At 40.0% G+C, this 22,000-nt stretch overlaps 1 protein-coding gene across 1 annotated transcript; it reads left to right on the top strand.

Annotated features, from left to right (window-relative positions):
• Window positions 1-2,920: 2,920 nt before the first annotated feature.
• Window positions 2,921-21,945, top strand: dnajc14.L (DnaJ heat shock protein family (Hsp40) member C14 L homeolog). Its single transcript, XM_018247413.2, has 7 exons — window positions 2,921-3,156; window positions 10,976-12,448; window positions 12,833-12,939; window positions 16,203-16,322; window positions 19,608-19,768; window positions 20,171-20,273; window positions 20,633-21,945. Exons 2-7 carry the CDS (start codon window positions 11,042-11,044, stop codon window positions 20,859-20,861), a joined length of 2,127 nt encoding a protein of 708 aa, XP_018102902.1. The 5' UTR covers window positions 2,921-3,156; window positions 10,976-11,041; the 3' UTR covers window positions 20,862-21,945.
• Window positions 21,946-22,000: the final 55 nt, after the last annotated feature.

The raw sequence follows: 22,000 nt of genomic DNA, 5'->3' as shown, positions 1-22,000 counted from the left end.
GTGTGAAGGGTTACTGTTGCACCTGAGTGTGGACTTGGCAAATCAGGATGTCATCTGAGTAGACCACAGCCATGGCCAAATTTTCAGCTGAGGGTTAGTTTAATTTTAACCCATAAAACCCCAAACAGACCCAGCATTTTTCATTATTTGTTTCTGTGTCTGGGGCCCTGGAAATTTCTGCTGCAGAACTGACAGGAAACCTGCACATTTTGGTGTAAGAACCAGAAGAAACAAAGAAGAAAAGATAACTGTTTCACTCACTTTCCCCTAAATTGGCCTTTGCTCTGTCCCAGAATTGTGAAAATCTGCCCCTGGTTTACAAAAAACAATGGGACCCTCATATTCAGGGCCACCATTAGAAATCACGGGGCCCCGTACAACAAAATTTTTGTGGCCCATTGGCCCCGCCCACCCTCACGCCCAAGCCCCACCCCATATCCCACCCACTCCACATCACAGTTAACATCACAGTTAAAAGACCACACAGACATCAGCGCCTAAAAAAGTAACCCCCCCACACAAATTATAAAAAGCTATTGATGGTCAGGGCCCCCTTATAAGTAAAAAAAAATGAGGCCCCCCAAAAAATGTAAAAAAAACCACATTGTTGGCAGGGGCCCCCTTACAAGTTAAAAAAAAATTTGGGCCCCAAAAATATTTTTAAAAAAAAAAAAAAAAAAAAAATGTTATTTATTTTTTTCAAAAAACATTGATGGCAGGGGCCCCCTTCCAAGTTTGAAAAAAAATTTTTTTGAGGCCCCAATTTTTTTTTTTTAAAAAAAAATTGGTGCCAGGGCCCCCCTTACAAATAAAAAAAATTGGGGCCCCAAAATTTTTTTTTTTAAAAAAAAACATTGGTGGCAGGGGCCTATAGAATATTAAAATAATACATTGGTGGCCAGGGGATAAAAAAAACAAAAACACAAACTGGTGTTCAGTAGAATTGAACTCAAGGCTTCAGGACTTCAAGTTCGCTTCCTTTCGTGACTTCGGGTCTTTTCGCCGCTTCAGAATTTAAATTTAGGCTGTTTTTGTGACTTCGGCTCTTTTTGCCGCTTTGGGACTTCGGCTGTTTTCGTGACTTCGGGTCTTTTCGCTGCTTCGGGACTTCGGTTTCCGCATTCGGCATCCTAAGGCGCTTGTAAGGGGGCCACTTGTCCCCCCTGTCCCCCCCTAATGGCGGCCCTGCTCGTATTACAAAAAAACTAAAAAGATGACTCAATATCACCTGGCACAAGTTTGCATAATAACTCTTTACTTTTTGGTCAAATTGAGAGAAGGGGCTCTGATGGCAGCATGTTCTGCTGGCAACTATTGCCTGGGAGCCTTCAACACCACCACAAAACAGAGCCTAAAAGTAAAGATTACTCTTAGTACCCATTAGATTTCCTAAATTAGCCCATGTGTTGTCATTGTTAAATAAAACATTGTCCTAGTCTTCACATACAACCGGAAATCCAAATAATTGAATGTCTATTTATATGTAACAGTAAGTGACATCCAGTGTGGTCTAACTTCTCTGTGAAACCCCTGCCAGTCCCAGTCTTCAGCAACACCCTTTTGAGGCTCTGGAAGTTTCTGTTGCAGAACTGCTAGGAAACCTGCCCACAACGGAGTTTGGACAAGAGGAAACAAAGTAAAAGATTACTTTTGATCAATTTCACCCATTGTCTTCTCCTAAATTAACTCTTGCTCTGTCCCTTGTTTGCACAAAAACACTGAGACCCTCAAAGTACAAAAAAAAACTAAAAATATTTCTTAATTTCACCCAGGTTGCACAAAACATATTTCCTTTTTGTTCAAATTGAGAGTCTCTGATAGTGACAGGTACTTTTAGCTACCAGGAGAAATGCCTGGGAGCCTCCTCAACTGTAAAGAAAGAGCCAAAAAACAAATGATTACTGTTGGTACCAATTCTCCTAAATTAGAAGATACATCCCTAAGTGTGAAAAATATTGCCTTAGTCGTCACATTTAACACTGGATGCCCTTTTAGGGCAGAGACACACACGAAAATTTGGGGAGATTTAGTCGCCGGTAACAAATCGTCTCTTCTTTGGGCAACTAATCTCCCCAGAAAAGCCTTCCGCCAGCTAGAATCTAAATTGCTGGCGGGATGGCACTCTGAGTGCTTTGTTTTCCGAAGTCGTGCGAAGTTTCCTTGTGAGGCAACTATGGAAATCGAAGCACTCCGAGTGCCATCCCGCTGGCGATTTAGATTCTAGCTGGCGGGCAGTAGCGTCACTAGAGGGGGGGCGGGCCCTGGTGCGTGACGCGCAGCCGGGCCCTGCCCCCTCCATACGGCCGCATTTGTCAGTGGCGCGTGAGCTGCCGGGGGCCCTGAGGGGGTGCGGGCCCTGGCCCACTCGCACCCCCTGCTCCCTCGGCAGTTCCGCCACTGCTGGCGAACTACCGGGGGAATGCAGTTCGAGGGGATTAGTCACCCGAAAAAGAGACAATTTATTGACGGGTGACTAAATCTCCCCGAATCTTTGCGTGTCTCTGCTCTTAGGGCCCAGAACTGACAGGAAACCAGAGGAACTGAAGAGAAAAAGGTTACTTTCTGGTGAATTTCAACCATGTTGCCTTCTCCTAAATTAGCCATTGTGAAAAAATACAAAAGTACTCTCAGTAAAAAAACACACAAGGTGGAGCTTTTTGAAGATTTAAACTTCTGAAGAAATAGTGGGAATGGAGGTGGTGGAGAGCACTCAGCAGGACAGTGAACCAACGTGAAAGAAAAGACTTTTATTTTTATAGTGTGTGTTTTCTCAAACAAAAGTAAGAAGCGCGAGTACAATAAAAACAGATTAAAGGAAGATCTAGATTCTAGAGACACTTAATAGCAGATTCCGATTGGTTAACCGCTGAATTACGTCATCTCTGCTCGTCACTCCCACAGGGCGGCTACGTGACGCGGCCCTGCGCTTACGTGTAGTCGTGACGCCAGAGTCTCGCGTGATGAGATTTATGGCGTCGGGATTTTCTGTAAGACAGGAGGCAAGAAGCTTGCAATTAACTGCTTTGCTGGAGGTGGAAGTAGCGATCCGGTTCTGCGTTCTGAAAAGCGGGAGTGTTTCACTAAAAGCGGAACTGTTGAGTAGAATGTCCTAGCTTCCGCCCTTGTTTGCGAAGTCTGGCGCTCACTGACAGCAGGGTAAGTAAGTGCACAATTGCTGGGCCCCCTGTTAACACCCAAAACACATCTGGTTGGAGACGCCTGTCCCTCCTGCCTCAGCCCGTGGCAACACGAAGTCTCTAAAGCCGCAAGTGGGACGCACTTTTATATACAGCGGCACCCAAGGGACATGGCAGGATATGCGTTCTGGTTACACCGCTTATGGCCGCATATCTGATTCATGACATCACCTTCTCTCTCTCGTTCTGATCTGAGTCCAATAGATCTCCACACTGTATTGTAGGTAAGAGATATACATCTGCTCGGAGCAGCCTTGGTGTAAGACAATTGCTGACTTCAATCGGCGGCTGCAAAGTTGTAGGAGCCCATGAGATCAGGACTTAAGTATCAGCTGGTGCAGCCCGTGCCAACTCTAACCATTACAGCGGGGTCTCCAAACTTTTGGCTTCCCAGGGCCACATTGGAAGAAGAAAAATGTTCTGGGGCCACACTCGAAATACACACGAACACTAACACTAACTTGATTTATTTTATTGTAAAAGAAAAGAGGGCATCATAAACCTAGTGGGATTTTTGACATTGTGTATCACTAATGTATCAATATCTGCTTGTCTGGAAGTAGTTGCAATTCTCAGTGAATTCTCAAGGTGCTCATCAGATTATTTGGTTCTAATCTTACTCTTAAACTCCCCATAGACGCGACGATTCTTCTTGCCGAACGACCGATTTTAGGGAAGTCCGACCAATCCTTCAAAATTATCGTGCATTTAGTGGTATTCGAACGATCGAACATCTTACGATTTTTTCAGCCGACATCTGTCAGGAAATTGATCGGCCAGGTTAAAAAATCTTTGTCGGCCCCAGTGCAATCTATCTATGTTTGCAGGGCCAAGCTCAACCCTTTGTTTTCCTGGCAAATTGGTCTTTTTAGTTGATGGTCAATTCGTACGATCGTTCCTAGAAAATCGTGGTCTCACGATGAGGATAGGATCTTTTAAAAATCTCAACATCTATGGCCAACTTAAGTGTGTTCATTCTTGAAAAAAGTTGCTCACAAATGTAAGCTCTGCATATATCCCACCTCTGGGCCCAACGGGAAAACTCCCAGAGGGCCCAAAGGTCAGTGGGCCTCTTGCTTCTAACCATTTGGCCTATTACATGGTCATTCCCTATTTCTTTATGAAAACAAAGAATCTTAGTAATGGAAGAATAGAGAATAGTATGTAGAGAAAAGAGACTAGGAGAATAAAGAGGTTGAGTGAGGAGAGGGGGTATAGTAGTTTGGAAAGTTGGCCCTCAGCCTAAGGTTTTCTGGTGGGCCCCTGGCATCCCAGTCCGACACTGACCACGTACATACGCTCTCTGTGTGTGACATTGCAGCATGGCGTTTCCTGGATTGGCGGAATTTCAAGATGGGCTGCATTCATATCCATCCTGGGCCGCAGGTTGGACACCTCTGCATTACACTATACCTGAGCCCAGTGCAAACACCCGATGTGCACACACACCCCCGATGCGCGCACACACACCCACGCACAAGCTAAACACCCCACTTGTTTGGTTTGCACTGCCTCTTGGCCCAGTGGCTGCATCTGGCACAATGGCTGATACCGACACGTTCAGTTAAAATTACAGAGTTGTGACAGTTTTTATTTACAGCCCTATTTACAGGGAATGTAGCATATATATTGCTTCATAGTTCTCTGAAACAATGTAATTTGCCTAGAGTCAACGCTTCTTTTTGTGTTTTGCGTTGCATTTTTATTTTCTTTAAATACAGGTATGGGACCTGTTATCCAGGTCCATTAACCAGTTTTTCAGTTAATGGATCTTTCCATAATTTGGATCTTCATACCTTAAAGGGCACCTGTTGGGTGTGGGCTTATAGAGCCTGGAGAAGCTCCCGGTGTGTAACGCTGGCGTTTTAAAACGACTGTTATGCCAACCCAGAATGCAGGCTCTATTAGCCCACACCTTTGGTTGAGGATAACATTTTTACCCAACAGGTGCCCTTTAAGGGTAGTGACACACAGGGAGATTTGTTTGTTTTTAAAAGCGAGAAAAATGTAAATTGGGCAGTCATTACACACACACAATGCTATTTGAAATCGCCTGTAGTCCCAAAACGCACAGATACCCTTTTTGGAGCGATTTATCAGAAATAGCATGGGTATTCAGAAGTAGTGAAAATCTGCGCTAGCAAAACACACAAGGAGATCAGTAGCTGCGATAGTATTCAAATTCGTGTGTCCGCAGCATGTTGTTAGTATGTAAGAACGTATGGGAGTAATTTCTAGGGTGCCAATTTCACATTCTTTGTTCCAGCGACCCCACGCTCACTCATTTGCATATGAAGATAAGCAAAATAGTCGTGCAACAATACGCCACAGAAAATGCTTTTTTTAAAGCATTTCTTTGACACAGATAGAATGTCCAGCCCATGTGGGAGGAGAAAGCACTGTGGTGCACTGTGGCATGCAAATCGCTCAGAAGCTGAAGCTGCCTGAAATCTTTGCTTGCAAAAAGACAATCACCTTGTCGCTGAAACTCGCTTTTTAAGATTCGTGGGTGGCAAATCTGTCCATGTGTCATTACCCTAAGTCTACTAGAATATCATGTAAACATTAAATAAACCCAATAGGCTGGTTTTGCTTCCAATGAGGATTAATTATATCTTAGTTTGGATCAAGTACAAGGTACTCTTTTATTATTAGAGAGATAAAGGAAATCATTTTTAAACATTTTGATTATTTGGATAAAATGGAGTCTATGGGAGACGGCCTTTCCATAATTCAGAGTTTTCTGGATAATGGACCCCATACCTGTACAATGACGGAAACTACATTCTACAATTCAAGCCTGCTGTTTGCCCTGTAGCTATGAGAGTACTGCTCAAAGAGCAAGCTTCATATAGATATAACACCAGAAAAGTTATTTACACTACCCCAGGGTCCAGCCTCAGTAACTTTCACACAACTCAAGCATATATTTTTGGTGTTGCACATGGTGATGTTGGACTTGTGCGTACCTTTACACCTGGACCTGCATGTTTTTTTAGCTACTGAGGAATCATTCCTGTGTTATCATTGCTTGTTGATAGTCTGGAACATGGCTATGAGTGTTCCAACTGAGTACTTGTGATTTGTATGGACTATGTCCATCAGCAATCTCTTTGTGGGAGTTCTGTGGCCTACCACTATACCACTGAACAGTTGTTGCTCGTAGACATTTGTATGTCACAATCACTTCACTGTGGCAGCTCCAGCAGGGTAGAAATTTGATGATCTGGTTGTTGAAAAGGTGTATAGAAAACGGATCCACACACACACTGGTTAATGCAGTCGGGGAGTATCCCCTTTTATTCAGCCACCAAACATTCTTGTAATTGTATAGAAAACAGATCCACACACACACTGGTTAATGCAGTCGGGGAGTATCCCCTTTTATTCAGCCACCAAACATTCAATGTTTCAGGGGGAACACCCACCCTTCATCAGGATCCTGATGAAGGGTGGTTGTTCCCCCCCCCCCTGAAACGTTGAATGTTTGGTGGCTGAATAAAAGGGGATACTCCCCGACTGCATTAACCAGTGTGTGTGCGGATCCGTTTTCTATACACATTCGTTGCTAAGGGACCCGGCCGGGTCAACGGAAGAAACACACCACCAGTTGCAGGATTGGTGAACAACAGGTGTGCGGTAGGAGAAATTACATTGTTGAAAAGGTAGCTTCCCATGATGGTGCCCTGTTGAAAGTAATAGGAAAGTTTGTTTCATTAGAAAGGCAAGAAAGAGTTCTGACTAAAATGATGGAATTGTGTATGTGACAAAGAAATTGAGAAATTCAGATGGTATTTATTCACCTTTTTTTACATGAGCAATAATAGATCAGATGTTTTCTCTCCATTTGCAAATATGGATATCACGCAGGGAAAACATATGCAGTGTGGCTACTTTCCAAAGTAGCCTAAAGTTTCCTTGCGAGGAAATAGCTTGGGACCCTCTGCTGTACTGTACTATGTGTGCCTGTCTTGCCTGAACTAATATTTAGTTAATTGAGTTAACAATTTGTCTGGTTTCAGAGTAACAGAAAAGTACAAGTATTCAGAGTGGTCCTGAGGGGTTTCCCTGTCTCCTGCTCTGTTCTGCCTGCCCTATGCTCCCTGTGTGTGCCATACTCTGCCTGTGTGTGCTCTGGTTTGCCTGTGTGTGACATACTCTGCCTGTGTGTGCCCTGCTCTGCCTGGTATTTTTTCTGGGAGTTTGTTAGCATATGAAAATAAATTATTGTTAAGGGCCCCTAAGGTGTTTAATCATGTGCTGGGGGTGCTGTGTTATCCAAGGAGAAGAGGAGGCATATGGATTTAAGGGTATGTCTTTATATGACAACTTTTTTCACATATGAGTGATAAGTGATATCCCAGCAGTGAGCACCAACCATTTGGTCTTTTGGTGTGCTACCGCAATTAATGTGGAAATGATCTTGTGGTAACATGGGTGTGGTTTAAAATGGGTGTGGTTTAAAAACCTGAAGTGGTAAACACTGGCTTCCATTATCAGCCCTCCACTATGTAGGCCGGAAAAATTTCGGCCCTCGGAAACCATAGAAATTGCCCAGCACTGATCTAAAGAATAGAGATAAGATTGTTTGTATTATTTCTGGTTTTATACACCCAGATGCGGCTGTCTGTTTGAGTGCCTTTTCTGCCTGCACATCATCACTCTCTAGCAATTTGGTATAAACTGGTGCTTTATGCATAATGTATGCACATAATCAATGCTGACTTTGCAGTTGAATCCAATTCAACGCAGGAAATGAGTCACTGTGCTTCTTAAAATTGACATGGGAAGCAACCAAGGATTCATTAACTATTAAAATAGTTTTTTTTTTTAATATCTGCCATTTCACCCTGTGATTTAAAAGACCAGTAACACCAAAAAAAATAAAAAAATAAAGGTTTTATATGCATTTAAATATAATATACTCTTTGCTCTGCACTGGTAAAAATGGCATGTTTTCTTCAGTAACACTACTATAGTTTATAAACATAAGCTGCTGTGTAGCACTAGGGGCAGCCATTCCAGCTGAACGGGGCAAAAAAGCACATTTAGAAATCAGATAAAAGATAAGCTGTGTAGAAAACAGTGGTTATAGTACTTACACAGAAAGATAAAGCGTTCAGATGACATTCATGGCTGTTGACAGAAATATAGAATTAAATGTACAAGTGGGACATGACTTCAGTACAAAATTAATTATACAATCCCCTTTACTCTCCAATTCGTTTGTATGGGTTAGTAGTCCTATTATTACCTTAACCTCTAAATGTATAAAAAAAGGTTGTTCACATTTCAGACCCTTTTTAAGCTCAGTTGGTGTCATATTGTCGTTTTTGACATGGAGTCTGTTCACGCCGAGCCACTTCAATATGGAAAAGAGAGGAAGCCACTATAAGCTGGTGAGCTGAAATCAGTTGGTGTATTTTTGGTAGCTGATTGTGGCCTAGCCTTAGTCTGTGGGCACACATGCTGAAGGCTCCAGCTGTTCTTAACCTGCGTATTTTTGCAGGCTGAGAGAAGCGAATCTACTCCCTGCTTCTGCTCCATTGATTTGAATCCAATGCGCCTGCATGCGCTCACACACACACAGCTGAGCTGAAGTGGAGGTCAGTCCAGAGATGCCTCCTTTCTCGTATTTGAGCTGACCTCCACTCCGCTGTGTTTGTGTGCGCGCAATGGAGCAGATCTGCTTCTCTCAGCCTGCAAAAATACACAGGTTGAGAACAGCTTGATCCTTCAGCCTGTGTGCCCATGACCTTAAAATAACTTTGTGTGGTCAGTTCTAAGCAAATTTTGCTTAGGTCCTCTTTATTTATTTATTTTTTATAGTTTTTTTAAATTATTTGCCTTCTTATTATTATTCTTTCCAACTTTCAAATAGGGGTCACTGACTCCATCTTAAAAAAAAAAAATACTCTGTAAGGCTACATATTTATTGTTATTGCAACTGTTTATTACTCATGTTTATATTCAGGCCCTCTCAAATTCATATTCCAGTCTTTTATTTAAATTAAATTATTTAAACTTACTCACTGTACTTTGAGTAAGTTGCACATAAAACTTAGTCCCTTTCTAAAATGTATAATGAAGCAATTGAATTCTTAATGAATCAGATTAAAAAGTTGAGTTTAGGACTGGCCATACCAGGGATGACTTTGACGTAGTTGGCCAGCTTAAATATATTGCAATATATGGACAAACAATCCCTGTTTTGTTTAATGGGGAAGCCATTTTTAGTAGCTTATGGCACACAATGTTTCAATGATACATCTGTAGTTATAGGGTCTTCAAAGGTAAATGGTTACTCACCACAATAAAGAAGTGGCACTGGTGCACAGTCCTGAGCCCTCAGCACGTGGAGCGGACAAACTGAAAAACCAATTGGGAGCAGGTACTCAAGTTTGCCTTCTTTGAGTGCCTGCTCCCAATTGGTTTTTCAAAATGTTTCAATGTCCTTAATATATTGATAATGGGTTGAGTGCAAAGGATCTTTTGTATTTGTCTATGTGAATTTTGTGGTCACAACCTCATTGCACCTTTGCTTAATGTTTTTAAAAATTATTGGCACAACTTTCCCTTGTTTTTTATTTAAATCAATGCATGGTTGCCAAGGTAATTTGGACCCTTGCAACAATTGCTGAAAATGCAAACTTGAGAGCAGATGAATAAAAAGCTAAGTAACGCAAAATCCACAAATAATACAAATGAAGACTGATTGCAAATTGTCTCAAAATATAACTTTTAGTATGATGTAGAGAGTTAATTTAAAGGCGAACAACCCCTTTAAAGGCAGCTGTTATAATTGGTACAATAGCTGCTAACATTCTACAAATGCTGCTAAGAAATGTATCGACTAATTTTAACAGTCCCTACCTGAATTACTGCCCTGCCAGACTTCAGAGAGAGGAATATTAAAGTTGTGTGAAAACAGTCAAAAATCAAAAAGAAAAGAAAAAAGTAATATTTCTGGTGTATCTAAAATTATCGAAACTAAAAAAAAAAAGGGAGTAAAAATGCCTGTAAGAAACACACCAAAAATATATTGCTCTGTGAGGCTACAGCTGTATTGTTACTTTTTATTACTTATCTTCTATTTAGGCTAGCCCCTATTTATATCCCTGTCTCTTATTCAAACATCTGCCTGGTTGCCAGGTTAAGTTAGACCCTAGAAACCAGATAGCTACTGAACAAAAGCTTAATACTTCAAAAACTGCAAATAAAAAATTAAGACTGATTGCAAATTGTCTCAGAATAGCGACACCTTTAAGTAGTTCTAAGTACAGTATGTCTTTCTGCTCCAAATTGCAAATAAGTGCTAAAATTAGTGATTTTTGCCAAGTTACAACAAATATAAACAAACATGCTTTTGACATCATCCAACCTCCCACTAGCATTTCCCTTATTAAATAGATAATGTACATTCACAGGGAACCCAAAATATGTGGAATTTTAGAAATAGCATGTCTTAAAGGGGATCTAACCCCCAAAAACATTTTGAAAACATTTTGTCAGTTGATTAGCTATGCACCCTGATGCTGCACGTTGCATTACTAATCAACTATCATTCAGATTGCACTGATTTCTATAAATTGGAATTAGTTACTTATCAGCTTTGTAATGTCAGGATTTAATAGTTTTTGTATTAATATTTTAGAATTGCCAGATCAAAAACAATGTACAATTTTTCAGTTTTCTATGCTGTCAAATGTATGGCTGTAGAACATAGTTAAATTGAAGCTTTGCCTTGTTTTTGTTTAATTTTTCTTTTTCCATTGCAGGATAGATGAGGTACAATGAATGCAATAACCTAGATTCCATTTCATCCCTGTGATGGATATGAAAGTATGGAGAAACAAATGCAAGGAGATTTGGAAAAACATGGAGACACAACCCAAGTCCTACCCTGTAATAATGACCAAGAGTTCTTCAGGTTAGAAAATGCCTATAGCCCTTCTACTAATCAGGGCGTGAAGCCAAATATACAACAAAATGGCACAGAAACACCATATACAGAATTAAGGAAATGTAATCAAAAAAGTTTTTTGCCCAATCAAGATTTTATAAATAATGCAAAGGAGAATGAGAAGAAAGTACCAACAGATCACTTTATCAAAGCAGGAGACCCAGGGAGCAAGACGTTTATTTTTGAAAAGGATATTACTTTCCAGTCTGGTAAACATTCGGAGCATCGATCAGTATCAGAGACAGCAGGGTGTAGTAAGCTTGACTCGTCAACTCTCCAGTCCAATTGCAGATATGCTACAGAAAACTATAATTCTAATTGTGACAACTACTTAGACTCTGAGGATCATTCATTAGGGAGAGGGTGCCATCATTTTTCATCTTACCAGCAGCAACCTTTAGATGGTGAAGGAGATGAAGATGCAGACTGTGAGAGGCAAATAGAAGGTGAAGAGGATCTAGGAAAGGGGACAGGTGGAAAGAGGACAAGTCGCAGAGGAAAAAGCCGTACCCATCTGAGATGGGATGGTCATCAGACTTCATTCTCTGGAGGTAAGCACAAGGTTGGCCGCAAAAAAAGCTATGCTGATGGACGTCATGACCTTCAGTCTCTGGTTCCTCAGCCGTTAGTGTGGCTTTCAACATCTTGTTTCCATATGCTTATTAATTTTGTGCTTGTGATTGGGGAATTTGTAGAGACACTGGGAATGCTGCTGTACATGAAATTATGGCTGCCAGCTCGCGACCTGGACCTTTTAAAAATTCAGCTTAGGACTTTTGGTCAGTGGTTAAACCAGTGGAGAAAAGATTTGTGGAACTGGTCTTTGGCATGTGGTTTATGGCTTCTGTCTATGATGAAAATGGCCTGTGCCCTGTTGTTTTTGGTTCTAATGCTTTCAGTGGGCTCTGCTCGTCTGTGTTGGCAATACATTAAAAGCGCACTGGACAGAGTAATAGTTAGCAAATACCGGGCATCTGGATTCTCACTAAAACTTCACACAGTCTGGAAAATAATAACCCAAAATAGAACTTGTAGCCGAATTTTTCATAATTTCAAACAATGGACTTCAAGTATATGGCCTTTCAAGTTAAGGAAAGCCCAGGACACTTCATGGGCATCAACAGGATCTCCAAGAATGGGCAAGGTCCAGCCTGGGGAGGAAGTAGAACGTCTTCTGACTATGGCTGATATCCCAGAGGAAGACCTAAACCCTTTTCAGGTGTTGGGGGTGGAAATGAATGCATCTGACGCAGAACTCAAAAAAGCATATCGTCAGCTGGCTGTGCTCGTAAGTGCTTTGTCATCAAATTGCTTTTACTCCCACATTTACCTATTCTGTGCTTTCTTGCTTGCTAAATCTGCTTATTCCTCTAAGTTCAACTGCCTGTCCTCAATGCATTTTCTAGCAGATAAGCATTTTGGTTAAATGCGCATTTCAGAAGAAGCTGTCTGAATATATTTTGTATTCTGCCTTTTGCATTTTCAGTGCTAGCCTTTTGTTAAATTGCTATTTCATATACATTTGGTGGGAACATTCACTTCAGACATTGGTATGTAAACATGTCAAGTGCAGCTTATATACGTGTTTGACATAGCGGTAGCCATGTTAGATTGATTTCAGCACATTTGAAAGTCAGCTCATACATGTCTGCATTATTTGTTTACACAACAGGTTCATCCTGACAAGAATAATCACCCGCGTGCTGAAGAGGCTTTCAAAGTTCTGCGTGCTGCTTGGGACACTGTCAGCAACCCAGAGAAGCGCAGGGAGTATGAAATGTGAGACTCTAGTAGGAGGAAATCATGACAAAATGATGAACTAATGCATGATTTAAAGCATGTGTCTAAATATTGTAAAACAGTGGAAAATATAAAAATTAGAAAGTATTGCTTATTGTGTACAGTGGGGCTCATTTATAAACACTGGGCAAATGTAAACCTGGGCAGTAACCCATAACCAATCTGTGATTAGATTGAACAGTGAAAGCAAACATCACTTGGTTGCCATGGGTTACTGCCAGGATGCAAGTTTCCCTATTGGCTTGTTTATGGAACTGGGCATTTTTGCACCAGTGCTGTAATCCACAGCAATCAATCTAAACGTTACAGGGGATACTGTCGTGGGAAAACGCATCCGTTTTTCAAAACACATCAGTTAAAAGTGCTGCTCCAGCAGAATTTTGCAGAAACAGATATATATATATATATATTTTTTTATATATTTAATTTTGAAATTTGGCATGGGGCTAGACATTATGTCCACTTCCCAGGTGCGCTTTGATAAACTTCATTCACTCTTTACAGCTGCTGCACAGTGATATCATCCCCCCCCCAGCAGCCCATCAGCAGAACAATGGGAAGGTAACTAGATAGCAGCTCCCTGACACCTCTGCTGAAGGATTCCGCTACCTGAACAGATGCTGCCTTCATAATACCACTGCTGCTACTGTCCTGAATTCTAGCAAGTGGGAGAACTGGCAAAATTACTTATACTGCTTCCCAATAATTTAGGGTGGCTTAAGGCATTTCTCTGCCAACTAATATAAACTCTGGAAAAACTGCCCCATGTACCATTAGCCTCAATTGTACAGTAGGAGAGATAGGTGTGTGTGTGTGTATATAGATAGAGATATATATTATATATATATATATATATATATATATATATATATATATATATATATATATATATATATATATATATATATATATATATATATATATATATATATATATATATATATCTCTATATATCTATATCTCTATATATATATATATATATATATATATATCTATATCTATATCTATATATATATATATATCTATATCTATATCTATATCTATATATATATATATATATATCTATATCTATATCTATATCTATATCTATATCTCTATATATATATATATATATATATATCTATATCTATATCTCTATATCTATCTTCTTTGAACAATAACTCCAGACAATAACTACATTAATAAAAAATAAACCATAGAAATCATGACCAAATCCCTTTAAGAACTATTTGCAGCTACCCCTTTAATTGCATGGTTAACTTACCCTTTAAAGATGTGTCCTACCTCTGTAAAATTAGTCACAGTACTATAAAAAGTAAGTTGAACAAATGTATTTTCAACATGACTGCAAGTCTAGCTGTTCAACACTGTAATTCAGCCTAGTTCTATATAAAGTAAGGAGCTTGCATACGAGTTTCAATTCCTAATGTAGCAGATATTCTTTCCCAAGTTATGCACTAAATCATTGTATAATAGATGGAGAGCCAAATATAGGTTTGGAGAAAAAGAAAATATTAAATGAGTACAAGAAAGAACAGGTACATTAGGTTAAAGGGTTTTGTGCAAAGGTTTAAGTGAGTTAGTTAGTTAGTAGTATATCTTCTTTCATTTGGCAAAGTTTTGTATATTTAGGTTTATAACCTCTTTAAGCATGAACCAAAATGTACATTATGGGGTCCATTTATTAAACCTCAAATTTATTGTGTTGAAAAGTCAAATTTTTTGAGAAAAAAAAAACATTTGAATTTTTAGAGATTTATTATACCCCAAAGCTGCTTAAAGTTTGAATCTGAAAATATTCCATCTCAAACCTGTCAGTCATGTAGAAGTCAATAGCAGATGTCCCTGAAGTTGTTTCTTGACATTGTGATCTGCGCTGGATAATCCAATAAAGTCGAGTTTTCAGAGTGTCAATTGTAAGATTCAAATTGACGCTGAATTTTGTTGTGACATTTTTTTTACTACAACTTTTTCAAAAAGAATTATTGATAAATTAGTTCAATTTGTGGATGGGAATTTGGTCAACTTTGTTTTAATAAAAAAACTGAGAAAACTCGAGTTTTAGAAATAACCCTCTTTGTGTTCAGAAAGAAGAGACATTTAGCTGGCTAAAGGTGGTCATACACGGGCAGATAATGCTGCCGATATCGGTCGTTTAGACCAATTCGACCGCTAATCTGCCCGTGTATGGAGGCTTCAGACGGGTCTTTCCGATCGATATCTGGACATGATATCGATTGGGAAGGTTTGATTTTTCTCCCGACCGACCCGTCAGAGCCCATTGCGCTCGTCGTAATCCATAGGGCCGAACTTTCAGATTACCCACGATATAGTCCTGCTGTTAGTGGCATATCGGGGAAAAAATCCGCTCATTTGGAGATGTCGCCAAACGAGTGGATCTTATAGTGTATGGCCACCTTTAGTCGAGAGATACCTTTCCTTTTCAAACTATACCAATTTGGCATCTCTGCATCTTTTTTGTCTATTTTTAGCATGTGATCAGGGTTAAGGTACATTAGGAATCACATTTCCTGTTTACTTCAGTGCTAAATGTGCTGCACTCATGCTGGTAGGAAGAAATCTGGAGGCAACTCCTAAGAAACCATTGATAAAAATCCTGAGAATACTAGTGTCAGCCATTTGCATCATTTATCCTATTCAGGTGAATGAGAAGAGGCAGCCTCAATGGATGAATGTTCTGATCATCTTAGTTTTGTTGTTTTCAGTTTATTTCCTGGCATTTATATGGTGATGAGACATTTCAGCAGCACTTTACAGATTACACATCATTCACATCAGTACCTTCCCCAGTGGAATTTACATTCTAAGGTCCCTATTAAATTCACACACAGTAGGGCAAATTTTATCAGGAGTCTGTTAACCTGCCTGTATATTTTTGGAGTGTGGAAGGAAGCTGAAGTACCAGGAGGAATCCCACACAGGCACAGGGGAAAATATACAAACACATTACAGGCCATTGAAGCTTTAGTTAAAGTAGATATCAACTTGTGCTACTTGCAGATTAAAATCCTTTTCTTTCAGTGGTGCCAGGGGCTATAACAAGTCCATGGTACTAAATATATGCTTATTGAACTTCAAGGCTGATACAGAAGAGATTCATTGTTTCATAATATGATACTAATTATCTGTCCACTGCACCCAGTGGCTCTGACTCCACCTTATGGCATTTTACTCTGTGTGAAATTCAGTGAAATTAATATTTCCTTTCACTTTCTGTTCAGGAAGCGTATGTCTGAAACTGAGCTAGCCAAGTCTATGAATGAGTTCCTCAGCAAACTGCAGGATGATCTGAAGGAAGCCATGAACAGCATGATGTGCAGCAAGTGTCAAGGAAAACACAGGTGTGTTAAACTCCAGTTATCTTCCTATGGCAGCATATAAAGTCTGCAGTGTTTGCTGTGATGATGATGTGCTCCGAGCCTGAAAAAGCTTGTAAACCATTGTGTAAGATTCCACGTTCTTTCACAGCAACCCCTTTACACATGAGCGTAAGCGCTCCATTATTTTCTAGAACAAGATATTAATTGATCTGGACTTTCACATATGGGCCTAATTTTTAGTTATGTCACTCTGCAGATTATCCCGACCAATAGCTAAAATATAAAATACCCCTTTATATATGACCGTTATTGTTAGACGTTTCTGACCACAACTCCAGGCACACTAGGCTGTTGAAAACGAAAAGGCATTTTATTCTTCCTATTAAATTTTTCCTTGCTTACAAGGATTTACTTTAATGATGACATTCGCAAACGTTTTCCACCCAAGCAGCCTTATTCATATTGTAATTTCATATGGACAGGAGCAGCCATATTTGCTCTGAAAATAAAAACGTATGCAAAGATATATCCATAAATCCCCCCACTCCCCCCATAGTAAATTTCTCTGGACAGTCCTACACTTGAATGTAAGTTTATAAACAGGAATAGTGTCACTGACCAGTGTGTAGGGGGGGGTGTTTAGGAGACATCCACTTTAGTATTTCAGCTTTGAGTATAAAGCATATATTTTTATTAATATGGAAAACTGTTTGTTTTTCCAAATTGTGATTTATGTAAAGTAGGTTTGTTTTGATCGGCAGTCCCATAGTACATGCAAGTTGGTTTCAGTTTTAATTTACCTCCTGTTGCAATAATCCATGGGGCCGCTGTAAATTCTGCTGAAGTTCAAAATTGATACTTAACTTGATACATAAGACTCTTCAGCCACAATGGCCAAAGATCCTATGTATTCAATTATGGTTGAAAGATGTGTACCTGCATGGCTGCAGAATATTTAATCAAAGGTTGAGTGTTTGCATCTGGGGTACCCCTTTTGTCTGTCTCCTCAAACTCTTGACAAAGTTGTGGTGGCGATGTGACGATCGTTAGGGACACACTGGGGGAGTTGTAGAGAGAGATAAGGGGGCCCATCCAAATGCAAATGCTCCATCTTTGATTACATATTCTGCAGCCATGGGGTTATATATTGTATAACTGCACTGTAGATTTTGGCAAACAGGGCCCCTATCCGCTCTGCAGCATGATTTTAAGGGTTAGGGTTATGAAGTGAAACATTACTGGTGATGTTGCTCATAGCAACTAGGGATGCACCGAATCCACTATTTTGGATTCGGCCGAACCCTTCGAGAAAGATTTGGCCGAATCCTAATTTGCATATGCAAATAAGGGGTGGGAAGGGGAAACATTTTTACTTCTTTGTTTTGTGACAAAGTCACACGATTTCCCTCCTCACTCCTAATTTGCATATATGCAAATTAGGATTAGGTTCGGCCTGGCAGAAGGATTCGGCCGAATCCTGCTGAAAAAGGCCGAATCCCGAACCGAATCCTGGATTCGGTGCATTCCTAATAGCAACAGTCTGATCTTTGCTTTTGTTTTCTAACTGTTGAAATCTAATTGCTGATTGGCTCCTTAATGTCCTTTCAATGGTATGATTTTGATTGATTATTATTACATTTGATGTAAAAACGTATCAGTGAGGCGCCAATTGTTAAAGTAGAAGGTTATATGTGAATGAAAGAACCGTACAGGTTCCTATTAACTCCAGGTCTGAAAGGACATTATCCAGTTAAGGTTCTTGTATAGTGTACAAATTGTGCTTCAGGTATATAAGCTACCTAAAACAATGTTCTTCAGGTACTTACAATTAAGCTACTTGTGTATATGATTTAAGATGTACATCTTTGTAAGCTGATAGGGTATTTAATTTAGACTGACCATGTGTAATATGGCAGCAAAGGAACTACTTTGCTGGTTCCTGCACTAATCTGATATGTAGGCAGGGAGTTGTTGATGCTATTTCCTGTGATTTGACTATTTCTACACCTGTTTACATTGTTTATATTACACTTTATAAAGGGTTTTGTTAACAAAAAAAACATATCTGTTTTGGCTTACTTCCTTCTTTAAGGATACTGCTTCTATGTGCACCAGAACAGGACGTTATAATGAAGTGCCAGTACTTATGGTATCATTTTAGTTGTGGAATATGGAAAGATTGGTTTAACTGTGCAGAGAAATCACTGGTACTCCGGTGGTGGTGAAAGGTTTATTTGCAGATTTAAAGCGGTTTGCTTCTTACACTGCTAAAGCACTTACTGTAAACTGGGGTTCCCAAACTGTGGGTGTGGCCCATCTAGGGGACCTTTGGCCAGTGGTTCAGGGGGCTCAGCCTAAATTCCAGTTAGATATAGTGAGTATTTAGAGCAAGATTTAGGGTGAAAATCTAATTATTGTGTGGATTATTCAGCTGTAGCTGAATGGCTGATACAATAATGTTTCCTCTATCTGTGACCTTGGTATTAATAAAAGTGATCCTGACTGTTTGTTGTTTGATTTTAAAGGGATACTGTCATGGGAAAAATTATTTCAAGACACCAGTTAATAGTGCTGCTTGATCAGAATTCTACACTGAAATCAGTTTCTCAAAAGAGCAAACAGATTTTTTTTTTATATTTAATTTTGAAATATGACATGGGGCTAGACATATTGTCAGTTTCCCAGGTGCCCCCAATCATGTGACTTGTTCTCTGATAAACTTCAGTCACTCTTTACTGCTGTATTTCAAGTTGGAGTGATATCCCCCCCCTTCCCCCCCCCAGCAGCCTAACAACAGAACACTGGGAAGGTAACCAGATAGCCGCTCCCTAACACAAGATAACAGCTGCCTGGTAGATCTAAGAACAGCACTCAATAGTAAAATCCAGGTCCCACTGTGCGTTATATTGAGTAGTAGAAACAGCCTGCCAGAAAGCAGTTCCACCCTAAAGTGCTGGCTCTTTCTGAAAGCACATGACCAGACAAAATGACCTGAGATGGCTGCCTACACACAAATATTACAACTAAAAAAATACACTTGCTGGTTCAGGAATGAGATTTTATATTGTAGAGTGAATTATTTGCAGTGTAAACAGTGTAATTTAGAAATAAAAACTCCATCATAAAAATCATGTCCGATTCCCTTTTAAGAGGATCTTGAACCAAAAACGTCAGAAATCTGCTTAATTAGAAGAAGGGCTTACACTTTATTTTTCTTTCTACCATAGAAGCCTCAGTCTAGGCTTGGATTAAGCTATCTAAAACCTACTTTAAGTTGAATTGTCATAATTTTTCTTCTGTTAAAAGGAGGTTTGAAATGGACCGTGACCCTGCAAATGCTCGTTACTGTGCTGAGTGTGGGAAGATGCATTCAGCAGAAGAGGGAGACTTTTGGGCAGAGTCCAGTATGCTTGGGCTGAAAATAACATACTTCGCCATGATGCAAGGAAAAGTGTTTGACATAACAGGTAGGAGCCTTACAGATTAGTACATATTAATGTACTAAATGCACAAGTAAGTAGCTTAGATGCTGTCGATAACTTTAATAAAACTTTAAAAATGAAAGTTAATACGCGATTTTGTGTCAAGTATTAGCTGTTAAAATAATGCTGGTTAGGTTAAAGGAGAAGGAAAGTCGTTTAGCACTTGGAGGTGCCAAATGTTAGGCACCCCCAAGTGAGAAAGCCGGAAGAGAAGCGCTCCGTGGTGCTCGCTGGTATAACCCTGGGTGCAGTTCTCTGGTGATAGGAGCACCGGCCCGGGGTTTCAGGTAAGTAAATACAATCACTTGGGGGTACCTAACATTTGGCACCCCCAAGTTCTAAACGACTTTCCTTCTCCTGTAGTAATTTCATTATGTTTCTCTCTAGAATGGGCAGGATGCCAGCGTGTGGGCATTTCACCAGATACTCACCGCGTTCCTTATCACATTTCATTTGGCTCAAGGAATCCCTCAAACACAGGACGACAAAGGTTTGGAATTATTCTTATTATGGGAAACTACATTTAAATAGAAAAATGGTGTCAACTGCTAAGGGATGTAGTTAACAAAATTGGCAACATTTCTGGATATTTTTGCCAAGCATAACCTGTTTTTTAATTTTTGGCCATTCACTGTTACTGGCAATCATTTTTCAAAGTGCGGAAACAAATTTCCCCCATCCATTGTGTGAATTTGAGATGCGTTTGCCCATAGGTTATAATGATTTCCACCATCTCAAATGAGATATTGGGGGGGGGGGGAAACAATGGAGAAATTGGAAAAATGCTTCAAGGTATAGGGAGAAAATCTGAGTGTTAAAACGTGGTCTCTTTCTAACTTGTTTTTCTAGGGCTCCATCTGAAAGCTCTCCAACCTCTGCTGCCGATTTGCAAAACCTTCTAAACAGGATATTCCAAGGCACTCCTGGCTCAATGCCCAATGGGAACATCTTTAATTCTACCCAGTCTCCGCCACATGGACCTCAGTCCCCATCTGGACAATCAAAACCTGAAACTGCACCCAGAAGCGACACAAAATCCAAGAAGAAGAAGAAAGTGAGACGTCCCGTACAACGATGAACAAGGATTTAATCAAAACAGACTATAACTACAGGAGGCAGAGGATTAGTGTGGGCTTACAGAGACTTGAGTGGGGGGGACTTGAAATGTACATGTCCGATAATTCTGGCTTGTCTTTCCAATACTTTGAGTGAAAATGTACAGATTTAGTAGGACTCCAGCTGCCAAGGGCTTTCCATTTGTCTTTGTTTTATTATTAACTTCCTTTTTAGTAGTGTCCCCTCTTTATTGATGCAGAGGAGCAGTGCTGCTTGCCCTTTTACTGGAAAGGGATTCACTGACAGCCAGCAAAGCCCTCTTTTGTCCCTTGTATCTCATAATACCAAAGATTCAGGGTGTAAACCTTTCTGGGGTGCAGGCACCATTTTTGCATCCACATCACTCGATTTCCAGACCCAATTTAGCTGGCGATCAAATGCATTACTGAATGTACAGATTACTTGTACTTGAGTAGAGAGATGATTTTAAGTTCATTCTGTCATTATACCTAGGGTCAGCATCGCTTTGCCTCGTCTAGTGATCACTAGTGCATTGTACTAATCACGGGAGTCGCCCAGGATTATTTTATGAAATATTCAGTGACGACATCAGGGAGAGCAGTTTTTCAAAATGAAGGATTTAACTTTTTAAATGTATATTTTAATCCTTTTATATATATTTTTAGTAAGGGAGTTTTACGATTAAGTTATGTTGCGAGCCAAGGTGGTGAAAGGATCAGTTTAACAGGCAGGTGTATTTTCCTCCTTGGTACTTCATTGCTATGACTGAAATGCTTTTGGAACCTGGAAGGTTAAGCTTTCTCACAATATCCCTCTTGATACTTTGCAGGTCTCCTAAGAAGCTTTTTAGTCTTCAGGGCACACAGGCTTGATTTAAGGTTTAGAATGTGGCACAGGTGCACAAATTGAGTTAATGAATTGTGTGGGAAATTAAAAATGTATCTTCCTATAGATCTCCCATGAACAGCTGGAGGCCAAACCTGACATCAAACTGCAATATTATCTCTGACCCTAGAGCTGTGGCGGGTGTTGTGCAATTTCAGGGGGTCATACACTTGATTAATTATGGTTCACTTTTAAGTTAACTTTTAGGGTAAGGGCACACTGGGTGATTCGGGGAGATTTAGTCGCCTGGCGACT

This window comes from Xenopus laevis, chromosome 2L (assembly GCF_017654675.1).
Source record: "Xenopus laevis strain J_2021 chromosome 2L, Xenopus_laevis_v10.1, whole genome shotgun sequence".
NCBI classification, from domain to species: Eukaryota; Metazoa; Chordata; class Amphibia; order Anura; family Pipidae; genus Xenopus; species Xenopus laevis.
Note: the sequence above shows the minus strand (reverse complement) of the source record. Positions and strands in the feature narration are given on the sequence as shown.